This window comes from Carcharodon carcharias, chromosome 13, assembly GCF_017639515.1.
Source record: "Carcharodon carcharias isolate sCarCar2 chromosome 13, sCarCar2.pri, whole genome shotgun sequence".
Classification (NCBI taxonomy): Eukaryota; Metazoa; Chordata; class Chondrichthyes; order Lamniformes; family Lamnidae; genus Carcharodon; species Carcharodon carcharias.
In genome coordinates, this window is record NC_054479.1 from 130,652,952 (window position 1) to 130,671,451 (window position 18,500).

General features: G+C 38.9%; 1 protein-coding gene across 2 annotated transcripts in view; it reads left to right on the top strand.

Moving 5' to 3' along the window:
- chchd3a (coiled-coil-helix-coiled-coil-helix domain containing 3a) overlaps positions 1 to 18,500 on the top strand; it is a 328,691-nt gene that overhangs the window by 294,573 nt on the left and 15,618 nt on the right. For both annotated transcript variants that reach the window (XM_041203373.1, XM_041203374.1), the window contains one exon: positions 2,532 to 2,602. In XM_041203373.1, coding sequence (XP_041059307.1) covers positions 2,532 to 2,602 — 71 coding nt within the window. The remainder of the gene's footprint in view (positions 1 to 2,531; positions 2,603 to 18,500) is intronic.

The following is an 18,500-nucleotide window of genomic DNA, read 5'->3' on the forward strand; positions in this document are numbered from 1 at the left end:
CCTTCGCGTCCATCCAATTTTCTTTTGGAATCATTGATCATCTCTGCTTCCACCACCTTCATGGGCAGCAAGTTTCAGATCATTTTCACTCATTACATAATAAAGTTCTTTCTTGTCAAAAACTTATATCTGTGTCCCCTGGTCCTTGTACCATCAGGTAATGAGAACAGTTATTCCCTCTCTACCTTACCAAAACTGTCATAATCTTGTACACCTTTATCAAATCTCCCTGCAATCTCCTTTGATCTAAGGAGAACAACCCCAGTTTATCCAACCTAACCTTGTAACTAAAATCCCCCATCACTGGAGCCATTCTGGTAAATCTCCTGTACACCTTCTCAAGGACGCCTACATCTTTCCTAAAATGTGGTGACCAAAACTAGGTGCAATGCCCTGGTTGTGTATTATGACACAGCCGATGGTAAAGGCTGTTGTTCAAATCCCAGAGGAAAACTTAAAACAACTGTCATAACCCACTTTTGCAATTTGTAATTTCAAGATGCAAACTTTCAATTCTTATTTGAATAAGACCACCCAGTCTCATGGTTTTTTATATAAACCTAAATTAAATATTAATTAATTTTAAAAATTAAACATATACACATGGCTACAAATTACTACTATAATAACTTGTTAACAAATCCCCAAATTAATCACCACCAGGTAAATCTCCACTGAGGCAACAGTAACCCATAGACTTTAAATAGACACCAGGCAAAGCACATTTGACCTTATGAATTCCAAATGAGGTGCCTTTGCAAGTTGGTTAGAGGTGTACAGGCTGGTTAGGTCTTAAATGCCTAGACCTTACACACATACACTCCTTTCTTTTTATACCTAGTTTTCCCTTTGAATGTAAATTTTCCATTGTATCACTAGGTCTTTTGAACTTCAGCTCTCCTAACAATAAAACCCCTTTCACAGCACCAATTTTATTAGTAAGCTGAAAAGATAAACAGATTGTTTGGCTTCTAGCTAGGTGCAAGATTTTACCCACAGTCTTGAATGGTTTATTCGAGAAATGCAAATGAACAATTTATCTTACTGTTCTCCTTACTGTTCACCCAATTAACATCTCAAAACCACAATAAATCAAAGCACCCAGACTAGGTGATTTTAATCCAATTAAAATACGTGTATTTACACACACACACAAGAATTCTATTTTAAAGAATAATTTACAATAACATTATACACATTAATATTTCTTCATGACATGGCCTAATCAGAGCTTATCCATCACCCTAATTTCCTGTAGTTATCTCCCTGTCTTTCCCCTTCCCATGCACCCACATGAGTAACTGTATTCTGCAGCTGTCGTTCATTGCAGTTTGTTTGTTGATTGATCCACACGTGAGTGTGTGTACATTAAAGGACATGAAGATTTTCATTTATATAATTTATCGCTCCTCAATGTCAAAACAATTCAAAGACAGCAAATTACTATGAAGTACAAAATGATGTACCGTGTGGGCAAATGTGGCAGCTATTTTGCAGACAACAGGATCCCACAAACTTCATTTGGTGAATAATCAGATCATTTTGTATTGGTTGGGGCACAGCACTTCTCTACAGATAACTTCTGTAACACTGATAAGATTCAACCTCTGGGGAAATAGAGTTAGCATTTGTACATTTTTACAAGGTTGCTTTGTCTTTTAACCCAAATTCTGAATGACGGTTTTTATCCTGTGCAAATATGTTTGTGAAATTATGCTGTGAAACTAGGCCTCATTGGTAATAAAGCTTAGCTTGCAAAAAAAAAAATCAGCATGATGCATTCACTTCTGAAATGATTGTTTGAGCTGAACTGTGCCCAGTATGACGGATTTGGAACACTGTCGCTTGCTCTTTTGAAGCAGATAAATTACGCAGGAGCACGCCTGCCTGAGGGACTCCGTGTCTAGTCCTGTATTTCCCCTTTCTATCACAATAAAAGCAGGTGGTAATAAATGTCTTCAAACATCAGGGCTGGGAGTATAATGAGTAAATGATGGTGGAAGAGGAATACAAGAAGCAAATGATGAATCCTATCTCTGCTGACAAATGACTTTTTGATAAGTTGGCCTGCAATCAAATTAGAAAAGCCTTTCTTTATATTGAAACCCCAACTGAGCCGTTGAACAGCAATCAAAACAGCAAATAAACTACTCAAACTATCGTGCCTAAACAAAAATGAACCTTCAAGCTGAAACAATCAAAAATTACTATTGATTTTTACAGCTGTTGTGTTCATCTTTATTGATCCAGTAAAGAAAGATAAATCTGGTCCCAAATGAGATTACTGTACGTCAGTGCGTCAGACAACGAGACCGATTTTGAGCCATTCATCACCACGCGCAATGACCCATGCACCCAAACCAGTTGTGCTCCTGTCTAATCACATTGCCATCGATTTGTATCTAATACAACAGACCTGGTATCTGAAAATCATTTGCATCCTCAAACTGCTCCCTACTGTGATGTTGGAGGGGGTGGGGGAGCCGACATGCACCTTGATATAATTCTTATTTTCTTTATTTCCCCCCCAGAGTGCCCAATTCTACAAACTGACCACTGAACAATACCAGAAGGCTGTTAGTGAAGTGGAGTCCAAGTTCAAGTAAGATCTAATATTACAGTTCATGTTCTTTTGAAAACTCTCTTTTTTAAAAAAAAAACAAAAGAAATCTAATGGTGCCTTTAAATGTTATCTGTACACTTCAGTTCATCCAGCAATCATCAAGATACTTGCATCATTTCTCATTATATTGATCATTTTCATTTGAAATGAAGCAGCTCAGTTAGCAGCATGGGATTGTGCACTGCTGTTGAAATTCCCTGCTCATGCTGTAGAGCAATGCGGAAGTAATGAGGTAGAACTTGCCCAGCACCCGATCGTTTTATTTCCTTTTCCAAATGATGATTCGGAAAAACAATCCTTAAAGTTCTGAGGGTAAACAGAAAATTATGGAAACGCGTATCAGATCAGTCAGCATCTGAAACAGAAAAATTCTAATAGAACTCTTCATCAGTGTGAGGGACTTGTTCCCAGTCATTATGAATGAGCCCTGGTGGATGGTTCCAAACAAGATATTAAACTGTCTTTTTCTTTTCTGTCCTGGCTGACAGGCTGTGTATTTCCATCAATTTCTGCTTTGATTTCAGACATCCAGCATTCACTTCTGCTCTTAAAATTTTGCACCAGTTTACCCAAGTAAACAAGCATCATAGTTCAGCTGTGATGCTGTTAATGTAACAATATTCTTAGTTAAAGCCAAAGTTAATTTGATTAAAACAGACTGATGTGTGTGTTCCTTCTCAGAGAACTGGAATTCCATTGATAGTTTATACATTGTCTACTGTGATGGCTTTTCTGTACAGTTTAAATCTTTCATATGCTTTTGAATTATATGGAATCTACAGCAAAGAAACTGGCCATTCAGCCCAAATAGCTCATGCTAGTGCTTATGCTCCACATGAGCCACCTCCCATTCTTCTTTTCATCCAATCAACTTTTATTCCCTCGTGTGTATCCAGCTTCTCCTTAAATACATCGCACAGATGGAAAAATGAAGCAACTCCTGTTCACCTCTTTGTTCTTAATATCTGCGGCAAGGGAGAAAAATGAACACACAGATTAAACATGTCTGTGGACACAGTAAATGTGGGTTGGGAATGGTACAGGCCAGTAATTCAATCAAATAGTTCTAATGATGCGCTGATTTGTGAGAGCAAAACTGAAGCCGTCTGCGAACCTCAGCATGATCCCAAGATTAAGCTATTGATTTACAAACTACCTGGCACTGAGTTTATTTGTTAAAATGTTAAGTCTATTATTTATATACATCTAGGTGAAGAATCAAGGCCCATAGTGCAGGACGCGTCCAAGATTGAAAAATGTAGGAGAGAAGATGAGTTAAATCAAGTAGCAGTTTGGGTTTTAAAAGCTTGTGGATTGGAAGAGGAAGGAGAGACTGAAGAAGGTGCGGAGCTCCACATCTTTGAGGTCCTAGGAAAGAGTGAGTTAGAGACAGTGCAATGGATCTTGATTTTAACGCAATGAGCATATGGGAGGACAAAGAACATGTCGGGTGGTGTATTTGAAGCTTAGGAGAAGCCAGAGAGGAAAGAAAATTTCCCAAAATACACAACTGGTAACACTGTTCTCATGCGCCATGAATGTGGTGCTACTGTCTTTTTCCTCCACAGAAATGAATAATTTTGTGCAATATCTTATGTTCATGCCATATTTGTATAAAAAGAAGAGTTATATCATGTATCCAGAGAGCTAGACTTAATCATTAAACACAATCTCACTGACAGGATTTGATGTAATGTAAATCATAGCTGGGAAGAATGTGCATGTTAATCTCATAGTCAGACCTCCAGAAACAAGTGGGTCATTCTTGTGCACATAAAAACATTTCCATCATATAAAGGGTCAATTAGCTGTCTGGACCATCTGTCTGAACCTGACTCCTTAATGTAAATCGATCTTATTTAGTACCATTCAGGCTTCTGCTTTATGAGATAATATGTACAGTTGTAATTCTTTGAATAATAAAAGCACCATTAGGAATTTTGATATTTGTTATTCATCAGGGTTTCCTCAGATGTTCCTGAGGCAATCCTAGTCATTTTCATAGAAACAGCAATACGTGAAGAGCAATCTTTGTCCATTGTAGCATTGGATGATAGCTCTACGAAATAAACAGTATACAGAAGAGAACTGTATAAATTAAAAGTTACATTAAACAAGGCAGCTATTTAGAATGAACCCAAATATACTGAATATCTGTTGATTCTCTTTCAAATGTTATTGTAAATTTCTACAGTATTTTGTGAAATTTAATTGTGAAAAGGTTATATATTGCATTTTTATATTGATTGTATTGTGTCATGCACAGTTAGGTACAGTTTTCCATTTATGCCAAATCCCTACTTCTGTTGCAGAAATTGCAGAGTAAAGGTTGGGTACTTAGAGGGAAAGGGAGAGTCAGACATGCACACAACAATCTTAAACATGTGCATTGCTTGAGATAGATACTGATTCCTGATGTCGAAGAACCAGTAGAGCGAGAAAAGATCATTGAAGAGTCCAGACTGCTCTCTCCACAGACACTACATAATCTGCTCAGTGTTCCCACATTTTCTATTTCTATTTCAGACATCCAGCATCTGCAGGTTTTTTAAATTTATTTTTTTGTAATTATTTTTACGTGAGCCACAAAACCTTTTCAGATATTATTTTCTTTATAGATTGTGTCTTGTTTTAGACATGGCTATTACAAACCCTCAAAATAAGAGGTTGATTCGGAAGGTAGAATCTGTGGGTTAGGCAGTTGATCTTGAAGGTATTTCCCGAACAGCTATACATATCAGGAAATTTCCCAGAAGCATTGGCCTGCAAAACAGATGTGTCTGCCAGATACATTAACAAGTAGCAGTTTGTCTGGAAATGAGGGAACATTCATATTTGTTCGGATGACAACAGAAAAAGGTTTTGATCTGCTGTTTACTTATGCGTGTGGCAGATTACGCTGAAGAATGAAATATTTTTCTTCATTTTGTCTTACTTGATTCCAGCACCACTGGGGTATAGGGAGAGAATGATCCCAGAATGACTCCTGATGTTCACAATCTTGTATTTTATCCTTTGTTTAGTCTTCTTTTTTGAAATGCTTTCTAAAAACAAAAAGAAACGCATTGATAAATTTCTTAATTTCCATGAATTTTTGTCTTCAAAGAGTAGCGGAATATACGATGGTGGGCAATTGCCTCTTGTGTAAAACTGGCAGCATGCTTCTACCCATATGAAAATCTTTGTGTCCGTAGGAGTATAGCATTCCACTTATTCTCGTAGCATGGTATTACCAATCAGATGCAAGAATAATATCCACAACAAATATCATTATAGTCCATACCAAAAGCTGATATTGGAAATTTGAATACATTAAACCACCTGAATACATCTAACTTCCTATGTGCTAATGATTTATGTAAGTTAAAATAATTATACTCATTTCAAAATGGAAGTTCCAAGTAAAATGTTAATTCATTTAACATTAAGTCAAATTAGGGAGTCAAATTATGAGCAAATCCAGTCAGAGGCATCAACCACCGTGGCCTATTCAATTCTATTTTATAAATAATATTGTCTCGAAGCAATGTCAAGAGGTCAGCTAAATCTTTATGAGTTAAGAGTGCACTTTTTTCCCTAATTCTCTATTTTTACCTAATACAATACAGACATTGAAAATTCAAGTTATTATTTGAACTCAGCATTTAAATATTGTGAATAATGACAGGAAAATATTTTAAAAGGTGTTGGATTAGTATATTGCCTTCAATTTCCTAAACAATTCATTGGTTAATTATCATCATCCAATTCCTTTTTTAAAAAAATCAAGTGGTAAGAAAATGATTATGTATGCAGTTCAAATATCCAGCTTAATCCTGATATTCTTTGAGCTAGGGTTCTGCATGCTAAAAATGCTGTACCTCTGAAGTCAAATGACTGAAAAGCATTAGCTTGACATTAAAATCTGATTTTTTTTTTCCTTTTTTAACAATTCTTGGTCTGGTTTATGCAATAAAGATTGAAGAAATTATCTGAAGTATTAGGCTTTCAGATGGTTATTAAGGCAATTTTAGGGACTAAATTTTCATCAGGGGCTTGCTGTGTATTGCCTTCAATACATTCAATCTGTAACAAGCAAAGTGGATTTCTCAGTTGTTTGATTTGGAATTTCTCATGTATGATGATGACGTTCTGCGCATGTCAAATTCACAACTAACTGAAAATAAATGGCTCCAACTTAGAAACACTGCTAAGCCAATGCCTCTGATAACAGCACACTATTTTAATAACAGTCAAAATAAATTTAAACAGTCAGACTAAAAGGATAATTTTTTTGTAGCCTTTCAATTTTTTTTTGCAAAAGGCTTCAGATGACTCTACCTGAAAAGTAAAGTGTATTCTACGACCATTTATTAGAGTCCTTTATTAAAATTTGATGCATGTATAAGATTCTGGACTATTTAAAAACGAACTGAAATCGATAGAAAATCTGGATAGGTTTTTAAAAATGACCCCGTGCAGTACTGCAGTGAAAATCCCCAGCTTTCAGCAGGAAGCTTAATGAAGAAGAAAGCCCATCAAATCTATGAGTAGATGCAAAGTGTGCTGGATCCCGGCATTCGAATCCTGAGAGAGCTGTTATTGCGCACAGGCCTTTGTGATTTCATTTCCTGCACTTTATTGCTCTATTTTATAGGGGAATAAAATAGTCAAGTGTGATGTGTTTCAAACGCTGTGAATGATGGAGTGCCAAGGTGTATTATAATTAGCAGCATTGCCCAAACTGCAGCAGCATTAAGCAATAGATAAAGAATAATGCATACCTGGGACTCATTGTGAGGCAATGAATTACGCTGCAAACTACAAAAAGTAAGTGGAGCTCCTCATAATAAAAATCTTCCCAATGATGTTACATTACAGGATTGGAAGCACTCCCTGGTATCCATGCATATTTTACTGACTTTTTTCAATGTAATTTTATTTTTGTTTTCATCCAAGCTCGTACATTTTTTAATTCACTTCAGCTTTTGGAGGCAGGTTCAATCGAGCCATTTCAAAAGGGAACTAGACTATCATCTGAAAAGGAAGAATGTGCAGGGTTACAGGGAGAAGGTGGGGAAATGGCATGAGGTGAATTGTTCATTCGGAGAGCCAGTGCAGCCACAGTGACCCAGTGGCCTCCTACGCCATAACGATTCTGAGAGGTAAAGCATGGAAGTGATACTGCAGTAAAAGACTAGGTATTAAGTGATTGAGTAAGTTTTTGAATTCTGTGCTGTGGTAGCCTGAAAGTTGTTTTGCATATTTAAGTCAAGGTATTTAAGGTTTAAAAAATAAATATTCTGATGACAAATTGTGGGACAAGCACTTTTTGCTCAACTCATCTCCTGAAGGCACTGGCAACCTCACAGTGCCCCAAGTAAGTTGTTATTCTTCTTTTGAGAGTTTAGGCACTGAATGTCAACAGATTATTCAACCATGTGGCAGCACCGCAATTGAGCCTGTCTCAGCCAATTTTGCTTCCCAGTGATTGTTGCGGAATGCAGGAATCAGAAGCAGAAATCCTGTCCAATTGTACCATCCTGCTGCAGTGTTTATTGAGATCTACGTGGCTCAGCTCATCACTTCTTTATACAGCTGGCCAATTGATTGAATCTTAACGAGTTTGTTTCTGAGAAGAATAACTGCAGTACGCACACATTCTACTTTGTTGTCAGCCTTTTCAAACAATTTGTTAATACTTGTCTGTCTTTTAAAAAAAAACACGCTTCTTTTACTCCTACTACATTTGGGCCTTGCTTTTCTTCTTCTTTTCAACAGGCCCTCTTTGCTGCTTATGCATGACCCCTTGCAGCCATGGGGCAAGGAAGGCCATCTGCTTTTGACAGTGGCATTGGTAGAAAGCACCAGAAGGCAGTTACAAGTTTCCCTGTTCCTAAACCCCTGGTTAGCACTTCCTGAGATTGATAATTCAGCATAAGGAGAGTGAATGAGGCATTCTATCATGTGTGACTGCTCCACTGTATAATCTATGCATTTTCCATTTTTTAAAGGGTTAATTGGTTTCAGCCAATATATGGTAAACTAACAGGTTCTGTTTTTTTTCCTCTCTGAACGTAAACATTATTATGATATTATTTTGACATGCTACAGCAGCAATGCACAGATTAGATTCCCCATAGTTAGATTAAGAGCAGAAACGTTTGATTGAAATAGTCACATTTCCTAAATGGATCCAAAAGTCTGCACAGAATGCTTGATAAAACGTGATAGTGCAGAAGAATGGCCAGCCTGGGTGCCGGTTTCAGCTTTTAGTGATTGATTAGATTCAAGGTTCTTGACCTCTTTTTCTTGTGTAATTGGTGAAATGGCTACTACAAGAAAGGAAGGCTGATTTAGAGGTTTTGTCACACCCTAGACCTTAGCAACATCCTGATAATTGCATTTCAGACAGAACCTGTTTAATGCAATTAAGCTACTGATGCCTTTTTTTAAAGTTCGCACTGCCAATCAAATTATAGACGTTACAACAAGCTTTGTTTAACTGTAGTTTCCATCAGGAATGAATATGATTTCTGAGGGATGCCAACTGTGTTCAAATAATGAAATAATTTAGTCTGAGATTTTTTTCTATTTTTTACTCAGACTTTTCATGGGTATGTACTCTTCCAATAACTATGCCTTAGTAGCTACTTAATCCAATTTAATTTTAAAAAATTAACAGATTTGTATTTACGGACAGGCTGTAATTCTAAAAACAAAAAATAAAAATATTACTCCCCACACTTTAAGTGGTTGAGAATCCATTTCTCTTGGATGGGGTGAGCACATAATTTCACAGCTGCCTCTGATCCTGTAAACACGGACACAGTTTCCAGTAAGAACCCATTGGATCGTGAGTGAGGAGTACTTGTAATTTTTAAAAATATAGCCCAGGAACATTGAAGCCACTCATTGTGTCCTAGCTACTATCAGAGTACAGAATGAAACTGAAACCATCCTGATCTTTTTGGGTAACTAATAACAGCTTGTTTGAGCACAATGTCTTCATTAAGCTTTCCATGGAACTGTGATACATCTGCACACTTGTAAAACAGGAATTGGAGACAAAGCTACAAAATCTCTGCATGATTCTTACTGCATGGTGCCTTGATATCTTGGAGGGAGATATTCTTTTATTTTAGTATTCCAATCCTTTTGACCCTAGTCTGCATGACAAGAACAGTATAGTAAAAGATCGATTGGTGCTATCCACTCCATTCTTGAGATGTTCACTGCTGGAGTTCTCTCAAAATTTAGTTAGAGAAAATTTCTGCTCACCCAGTACTGGATGTTGGGCCAGCAGTCTGAATTTAGAGGCAGTGCAGAGGTCAAAAGAGGCAATGGCGAGATAGAACTGGATATCGTCAGCATACATTTTCTGGATGATTTCGCAGAGGGGCAGCATGTTGATGAGAAATCTGAGGTGGCCAATATAGATCTTGTAGGGACACCAGAGGTAATGATGCAGGAAGAGAAGCCATCACAGTTTAATCCCTCCACATTGTCACGACCCACTGCGGATAGTGGGCTGTAATATCAAGCCCCACCGGGGATGGTGCGCTGTAATATCAAGCCCCACCGGGGATGGTGCGCTGTAATATCAAGCCCCACCGGGGATGGTGCGCTGTAATATCAAGCCCCACTGCACCCCAAGCCACAGCAAATGTGAAAAAGTTTGATCAAACCACCAGACTGCCCCAATTCTACTTAACTGTTTAATTTAAGTTAACAGAATACGAGCACCAGGTTTGTAAACTTAATAAGTAAATAACTGTTTATTGAACAAACTGCTGCTAACCAGTGGCAAAAGAAATGTGAACTGCTAATTTCTAACTCTATGACCTAAACTCCACCCCTTCTTAAATCCCTATACACACACATACAAGATGCACAAAAACATGTATTTTAAGGGTGGGATAAAACAGTTCAATAGCACCAATTCCAGAGTACAGGATTCGATGGGTTGTTTTTGTTCAATGTCTTCCAAATTCCTTTCAGTTTTTGTTGATTACACAAGGTGGTCTTCCAGCATTTTCAGTGTTTAGTTCACTTGCCTTTCGATGTCTCTAAAGGTGATTTTCCCCTTTGCCTCTTGACAGAGGTTTTCACAGAGAGAGTAGGTTATAGAGATACGAGGAGAAAAAAACAGCTAGCTATTATTGTGGAATCACTGGAATCTTACACAGGAAAGAGGCTTTAGGTCTTTTTCCTTTCAGGCTATGAGCTATTCTGCACTGCTCTCACACAAGACCTGGTCATGAGCCAATTAAAACATTGTTGCCAGGCAGCTCCCTTGGTCCAGGACTCCTTTCTGACACCATCCTGTCTTTCATGGCACACCTCTGTTCCAAGACTGTAACATTGTACATATCACTCATCTTATTCCAGTGGACATGTCTTTCAAGCTGCAGCCATTGTAATTTTAGTCCACAGTCCAACAGAAATAAAAAGATATGTTCCTTACAATGTCAAAGCAAAGGACAGTTGCAACCATCAGGGATAAATACTATTTGTAAGGTTAAGTTCATTATTTTGCATTGACTGTGCGTGTGCCATGCATTTTATCCATCATACTGAGACAAGAGTTAATGAACCAAGGTGGATATATGGAGTTAAGGCACAGATCAGCCATGACCCAATTGAATGCTTGGATATGTTTGAGGAGTTCAGGGGTCTATTAACTGCAAATAAAATAAGCTTAGTCAATATACAGATGTTTGGAAATACCATTGCTACAGATGCAAAAGACATTTTTTTGAAAGGAAAAAATATTAGTCAATTCTGGATATTTACGATTTAGAGCCTGAAACTAATGTCCTTTTTCCTTTTCTCACAGCTCCTTCTTCAAACAATTGAACTCTGAATGAACTGAGACTCTGTTAATTTATCAATTAAGATTGTGGCCTTAATTGAAAATAGTTGCACCTCAGCATTAGCAGAATGCATTGTGCATAACATCCTGGCTTCATAATGAATCCTATCAGTTGGCTTACAGTAAGCAGTGCCACAGGAGGTTTACTAGTGAATTATAAATTATCTGCTTTATGGAGGGGGGAGTTGTAGCAAGTGTATGTAGTAATAATAAGTGTATTAAGTGTGTAGCAAATTTCAGTTGCACTCAGTACTCATTGGAAATAGCCGAACTGGTGGTAGATGACGCTCAGATTACAAGGTTTCAATTGGTGGATTAGGAGATCTCCTTTGTCATTGCTAATAAGGAGCAGGAGCAGTAGGATACCAAAGCAATGTCATCATGAGTGTCCATGTGTGGAAAGTTGTTGAAGATTGCCATCAGATTGGAAAAGTTGACATGCTTGAGAAGTGAAATGGGCATCTTGGAACTGACTATAACTAGAGCCCATCATCTGGAATAGTGGAAGGCAACAGTGAGGACCATATATACAGAAGGGGATGCTCAGTGGGGACAGAGAGACTCAAAAAGGAGAGGATAAAGTTATCGTAGGGTCGCAAGTCTAGTGTAGCATTGAACGCCGAGAAGAATAGGGGCTCCAGGAACAGAGCCAAGAAAGAGGAGGCTTATAGGGACATGGGTTAGTGAATGGGTGATTGCTGGATCCTGGTCATTAGTTTAGTTGGACTAATGGATCTGGGTTGCTCGCTTGTTTTGGGATGACCGAGTTGGTACCAAAGGCAGAGTAGATCAGCAGACAGTTCTTATGTAGAATATATTCTATTTATTTACAAAGGAACTCAGCAGCTACACTTGTGTGCTTACAACTCAAACCCTGTCTCTACATTACAGACCCTAACTCTGGACTACTCACTACTGACTACTCAGGTAGCCGGTGCTACTCTGCTATTGGATACTAAGATCATGTGATATTACATTGTAACATTCTTCTTAAAGATATATTACACGTCAGATTACCAGAGTGGTAAGATATAATGAATAGCTGTATTATTCAGTTTGTATTTGTTTTCCAGAATTAACTATGTGAATTTAATCTGTGGGAGCAGTTTTGGAGGGTGACAAAGCAATATGGCTGCCTGTAACACCTCTTCCTGTCTGTATTGATCAAAATCATATGGTTTTATGAACCGAGCAGATAAGTGACCGTTCTTTTCTGTGCTGCAGCCATATTGAAACATCAGCATAATTTGAACCATATTAACTTACTTTGTGTCTCAGTACAAGTGTTGTCATGTGAGAGGTCTCATGAAGATTGTTATTGAGTTGTTCATCCTGCAGCCATACACAACAAGGCTCCAATAGCTATGCATTTCTTGTACTATGGCATAGTCCTATTCGCTACTGGTTCTCAACCACTGTTGCAGCATCTCAATCTGACCCTGGTACCACCAGACACCATAGCCACCACATTGTCACTGCAGCAAAGTAGGGGCCAGTGAGTGCACAGCAGCTATGCTTTCCTAAGGCAAATGAGTAAATGCTGGGGCCAATTTATTTTAACTTGACAAAAGTAGTTGACCCAAAGGAATGGTACAAAAATGTAATTCTTTGTAAGGCGTGTAAGATTAATCAAACTTGGAGGTTTCAATTAGTGCATATGGTCGGGAATACGGTACTTTTTTTTTAACCTAACAGCATCAAACATGTTGTTAGAACCATTATAGCAAGAGAATTCCCTGATGGCTTTTCAACAGGCTCAAAAGCACCATGTTTTCTTCATCTTTTAAGTCCATGATTGCAGTCATTAATTCCTAAACACCTTAATTGACAGTAGACGGTAGGTGCATCATGGCCTGCAAAGGTGCTGGGGAATACTAAAACCAAAGTACATAGGAAGCAGGTACTACACCACTATCACCAGTGGGAGGGGTATAATTATAATGTGACAAGTTTAAGAGGAATCCAATGGAAAAAAGTTGAAGCAAAAAATCTGATAAATTAACTGGTACCAACAGGTAAAGCACATGGGCATAAGATTTTCAGTGGGTTACAAGTATGAAGATTGATAGCAATCAATTCTTCTGTTGCTAAAACTTAACCATTTAATAAGAACATAAGAAATAGGACTTGGCCCCCCCGAACCAGTAAGGTCATGGCTCATCTGATTTTGTTTTTAATGTCTGTTTTTGAAATTGAATTTCACAGAATGTGGACGTAGGTTTAACACAGACTTATTACTGGAAATGTCAATGGAGAGGCACAAATTTCTCCTGGCCTGGCAATCCTGGTGCTTTATTATTCAGACCACCAGATAACGGGTGCCAGAACTGCCTGGAAGGTTTGCTGAAGTCAACAAAAGTAACACAAGCAAGAGAATATTTGCTGTTGATATTTTGAGCTGCCTTTTAAAAGGTCAGGATGCAGGTAAACCAATTTACACGGTGTCATTTAAACCCCTAAATTGGGATTTGTTAAATTCGCGAAGTGACAAATAACATTTGCGCCAAGCAGTGACCATCTCCAACAAGAGAGAATTCAACCATCACCCCTTGACATTCAATGGCATTACCATCATTGAATCCCCCTCCACTATCAATATCCTGGGGGTTACTATTGACCAGAAACTGAACTGGACCAGCCATATAAATACTGTGGCTACAAGAGCAGGTCAGAGGCTAGGAATCCTGTGGCAAGACTTGCCTCCTGACTCCCTAAAGCCTTTTGACCATCTACAAGACATAAGTCAAGAGTGTGATGAGATACTGTCTACTTACCTGGATGAGTGCAGCTCCAACAACACTCAAGAAGCTTGACACCATCCAGGGCAAAGCAGCCCACTTGATTAACACCCCATCTACAAACATCCACTCCCTCCACCACCAGCACACTGGTAGCAGTATGTACCATCTGCGAGATGCACTGCAGGAACTCACCAAAGCTCTTTAGGCAGCACCTTCCAAACCCATGACCGCTACCATCTAGAAGGACAAGGTCAGCAGGCACATGAGAACACGATAATCTGGAAGTTCGCCTCCAAGCCACTCACCATGCTGACTTGGAAATATATCGCCATTCCTTCACTGCCAATGGGTCAAAGCCTTGGAACTCCCTTCCTAACAACACTGTGGGTGTACCTACACCACATGGACTGCAGGGTGCAAGAAGGCAGCTCACCACCACCTACTCAGGGGCAATTAGGAATGGCCAATAAATGCTTGCCAGCGACACCCACATCCCATGAATGAATATAAAAAAATTCACTTACAAGTAACCATTAGCTATGTCTGCTGGGAACCATACTTGCCTATTTATGCTCATGTTGGAAACCACTGGCAAGCTTGAAGAGCATAAAGCTAAAAGCCATCTCCTTTCCACCTTTGAGGAGGTGTTTGTGAAGTACATTTTCGTTTCTTCATCACAGAACTCTGGTTTAAGTCTCTAACCCTGTGTTTTTGTGTGATTGCTCCATACAATTCCTGACAGGGGTAGGTTTGTTTCATTGAACAAAGATGTACACAACAAAAGGTCATCTTTCATTTTCTCAATCTTAATAAGGTGAAGTTGTCCCTTAATAGTTTTTACATAGCAATGTAATCCTTTGAGAGCTAGAAACACAGCCTGAACAAGGTGCCATTCTGTGCAAATTTGAAGTAAATAGCATTACTCTTTTTCTCGTATCCAGCAAAGTGTAGAGTGTTTCTTTCTGGCTATAACCAATGAACTTGTCAGGGAAACATCAGATTCAATACATTTGCAAGCCAGCATTGTGACAAAAAATAAAAAAATCCTGCATAAATCAGCTCTCACTGATTCTCCCCTGAGGACTTTCAAGACATGGTAAATGGGCAGTACAAAAGAAAAAGGGGCCTTTATCGTGATAACAGACTTGACCTCACTCTGTGAGATGCATCACAAAATAGCAGAGCCAAACACTAAGTATCTTAATAGTTGGTGTCGAAACATTAGCAAATCCTTTGGGAGAAGGTCATTCCACCAGCCCCAGGTTTTCCCAGCAGACTACTATGGATGATGAAACGATCAAAGCAGGATGCCAGTACATCATCAGAACCTCATTACACACCATTGTGCATACACAGCTGCTGCAGCAGCATTAGAAAACTTGGATTTAAATTCATCAGGGCTCCCATTTGACTTTCCTTTCTTTTCGGCCTCTTCCTCATTGCTGAAAGAATGCTAGCGCATGCAGCCCTGTTTCCAGCCATCATCTCCTCCCTCTGCTGGTTATAATGCCATCCATTTAACAGACCATTTGAAAAGCCTCATCAAGCCACCAGGGTCAGTCCTTTGGTGTGCATTAGGGGCTGACATGCTGTAATGTTGAGCTAGTTGTGATTTCATGGACATGTTTATGAAGATTGATACAGCTAAGGTTCAGTGTTAACTTTTTACTGTCACTGTCTGCATTAGAATGCTTGTGTATTGGTTTTAGCATTGATTTATGAAATGGCTGCTCCATAACAGAATTATCATACCAGCCCTGTTGCTGTTTTCTGCAGAAATTATACAACAGCCATAAGAGTATCAAGCAATAACTATAATCATGTTCCTAATAATCCTCCTCCTGGGCTCCCCATTGATTTGCTGTGTCTTCAGAGATCACAAGAAAATATTTGCGACAATGAGCCTCTCCAGCGATATTTCATTGAAGGCAATTGGTCAGAGAGTTGCCACTAATACTAATAATGTTTGTCACACATTCATACTGCATTCCTCAGCTAGATACCAAGAATTCTGAAGTTCTATTAAATTGTAGATGAAGTGATTTGGAATTGAGAGTGAGTGAGACAAGCAGTGAGCAAGCTAAGAAATAGATATATACAACTGGCTAATACTTGAATTTTGAATAGGATCTCCCCACCCACCCACCCACCCACTTTACGACTGTTGAACTGGTAACTTAATTCTGTGAGTGTTACTGATGTTTTCACAGCCCAAAGAAATGATGGCTAATGATAGGGAAAATAAAAATCATGCCTGTGTGTTATTGCTTGGTGCCCATTGGCACATGGTATATTTTTAAAGAACACTCCTGTATTAGATGGAACATCACCACCCAAGTTTTAGCCAGCCATGAAAATAACTTATTAATCACTTTTAATTTTCTTTGGACGTGATGCATGGTATCTTGTGAATTCAGTTCGTAATATTACAACCATTGCTGCTGTGACGTTTGTCTATTGAGTAAAGAGTTCAAGTGCACCTGCTTTTAGGGCCACTCCTACCCCTTCCCATTCATTAAAATGACATTATGATTGCCACTAGAATTTAACTCCTGTATTGTACAGGTCCCACTAAAATGTTCTGATTTCACTTTTGCTCCCACCTTTTTTAATTGTTCTCTCTGCTCAATATTTACTTATTTGGATGAAGTGATGTCCTGCTGCTTGCTTCGAGATGTTAACTGTACATTAATTATGTTTAATTCTAAGTAGGTGGTGGCCATTAACTTAGGATTTACTTGTGTCCTTATAAATGTGCACAGACTGCAGCTGTAGTTGTTGGATTTGCAGGTACTTGCTTGTAATCTGTAACTGTGTCAATAAACACTTATAAAAGTGTTTTACTCAATTTCACTCCATTTATTTCCTTTATCAGCTGGCTTTCTGGAGTATAGCATGGGAGCAGAGGACGGTTGTATAAAGGTGAAGGTTGGAAGCTAACAAAAAAATTTTCAGACACAAAGCTACTATCCTCATAGCCATTGTGGAAAATGGCAGAAAGCAAATGTAAATTGTCAGGGTATGATTACCTTCCAGTGTTCTTGGAGTCAGACTCATATGATCAGTGTAAGATTAAAACGATATGTGGACGCGGGTTATGTCCCCACCAAAGGAAAAACAAGGTTTGGCCTTGGTGTTGCCGCTTCCAACAAAGTGTGAAATCAGAAGTATTTTGTGAACTGAATGCCAGTCAGTAGGATAGTGGTGAGGATTTTGACCTACTATTATGAGGCATGGCCAGAATTTGAGAGATTTTGGAAAACAGATGGTCATTCCATGGAGGAATATATCATGGACTTGAATAGATTGTGTAATTCAATTTGGGGATTCACCTATGCCCCTATAAATGTGCACAGACTGGCCTTTGTATTGCTGGATTATGTTGCTATGTCTCATATGTTATACTTGTTTTAACTAGTGTTTAGTTCTCAAGATGGAGATCCTGTTGGATCAGATGTCTGCTGCCTTGAAAAAATTCCTGGGGAAAGTAATTTCCTTCAGCCGTTGTGGAATAAATGGGACATTCTGCGGTAAAATAAAGAATAGAGAACTCGATGTCTTATGCCCAATTATCTTCAGCTGCTTCATCAATAACTGTACCTCCATCATAAGACCAGAAGTGGGGAGATTCAGTACCATTCCCAACTCCCCAGATACTGAAGCAGTCCGTGCCCACATGCAGCAAGACGTGGACAACATTCAGTCTTGGGCTGATACGTGGCAAATAACATTCATGCCATTTGAGTGCCAGGCAATAACCAAGTGAAACTTTAGCCATCTCCTTTTGACATTCAGCAGCATTACCATCACTGAATCTCCCAACAAACAACATCCTGTGAATTACCATTGACCAGAAACTTAACTGGGCTAGCCATATAAATACTGTGGCTACAAGGGCAGGTTTCAGAGACTTAACTCACCTCTGGACTCTCCAAAGCCTGTCCACTACCCACATGGCACAAGTCAGAAGCGTGATGGAATACTCTCCACTTAACTGGATGAATGGAGCTACAACAACACTCAAGAAACTCCACACCACTCAGGACAAAGCAGCATTTTTGATTGGCATCCCATCCACCAACTTACAGTCATTCACTCCACCATCAATATGCAGTGGCAGCAGAGTGTACCATATTCAAGGTGCACTGCAGCAACTTGTCAAGCCTCCTTCAACAGCACTTTCCAAACCCATGAAGGATAAGGGCAGCAGGCACATGGGAACACTGCAACCTGCAGATTCCCTTCTGAACCACACAATATCCTGATTTGGAACTATGTCACC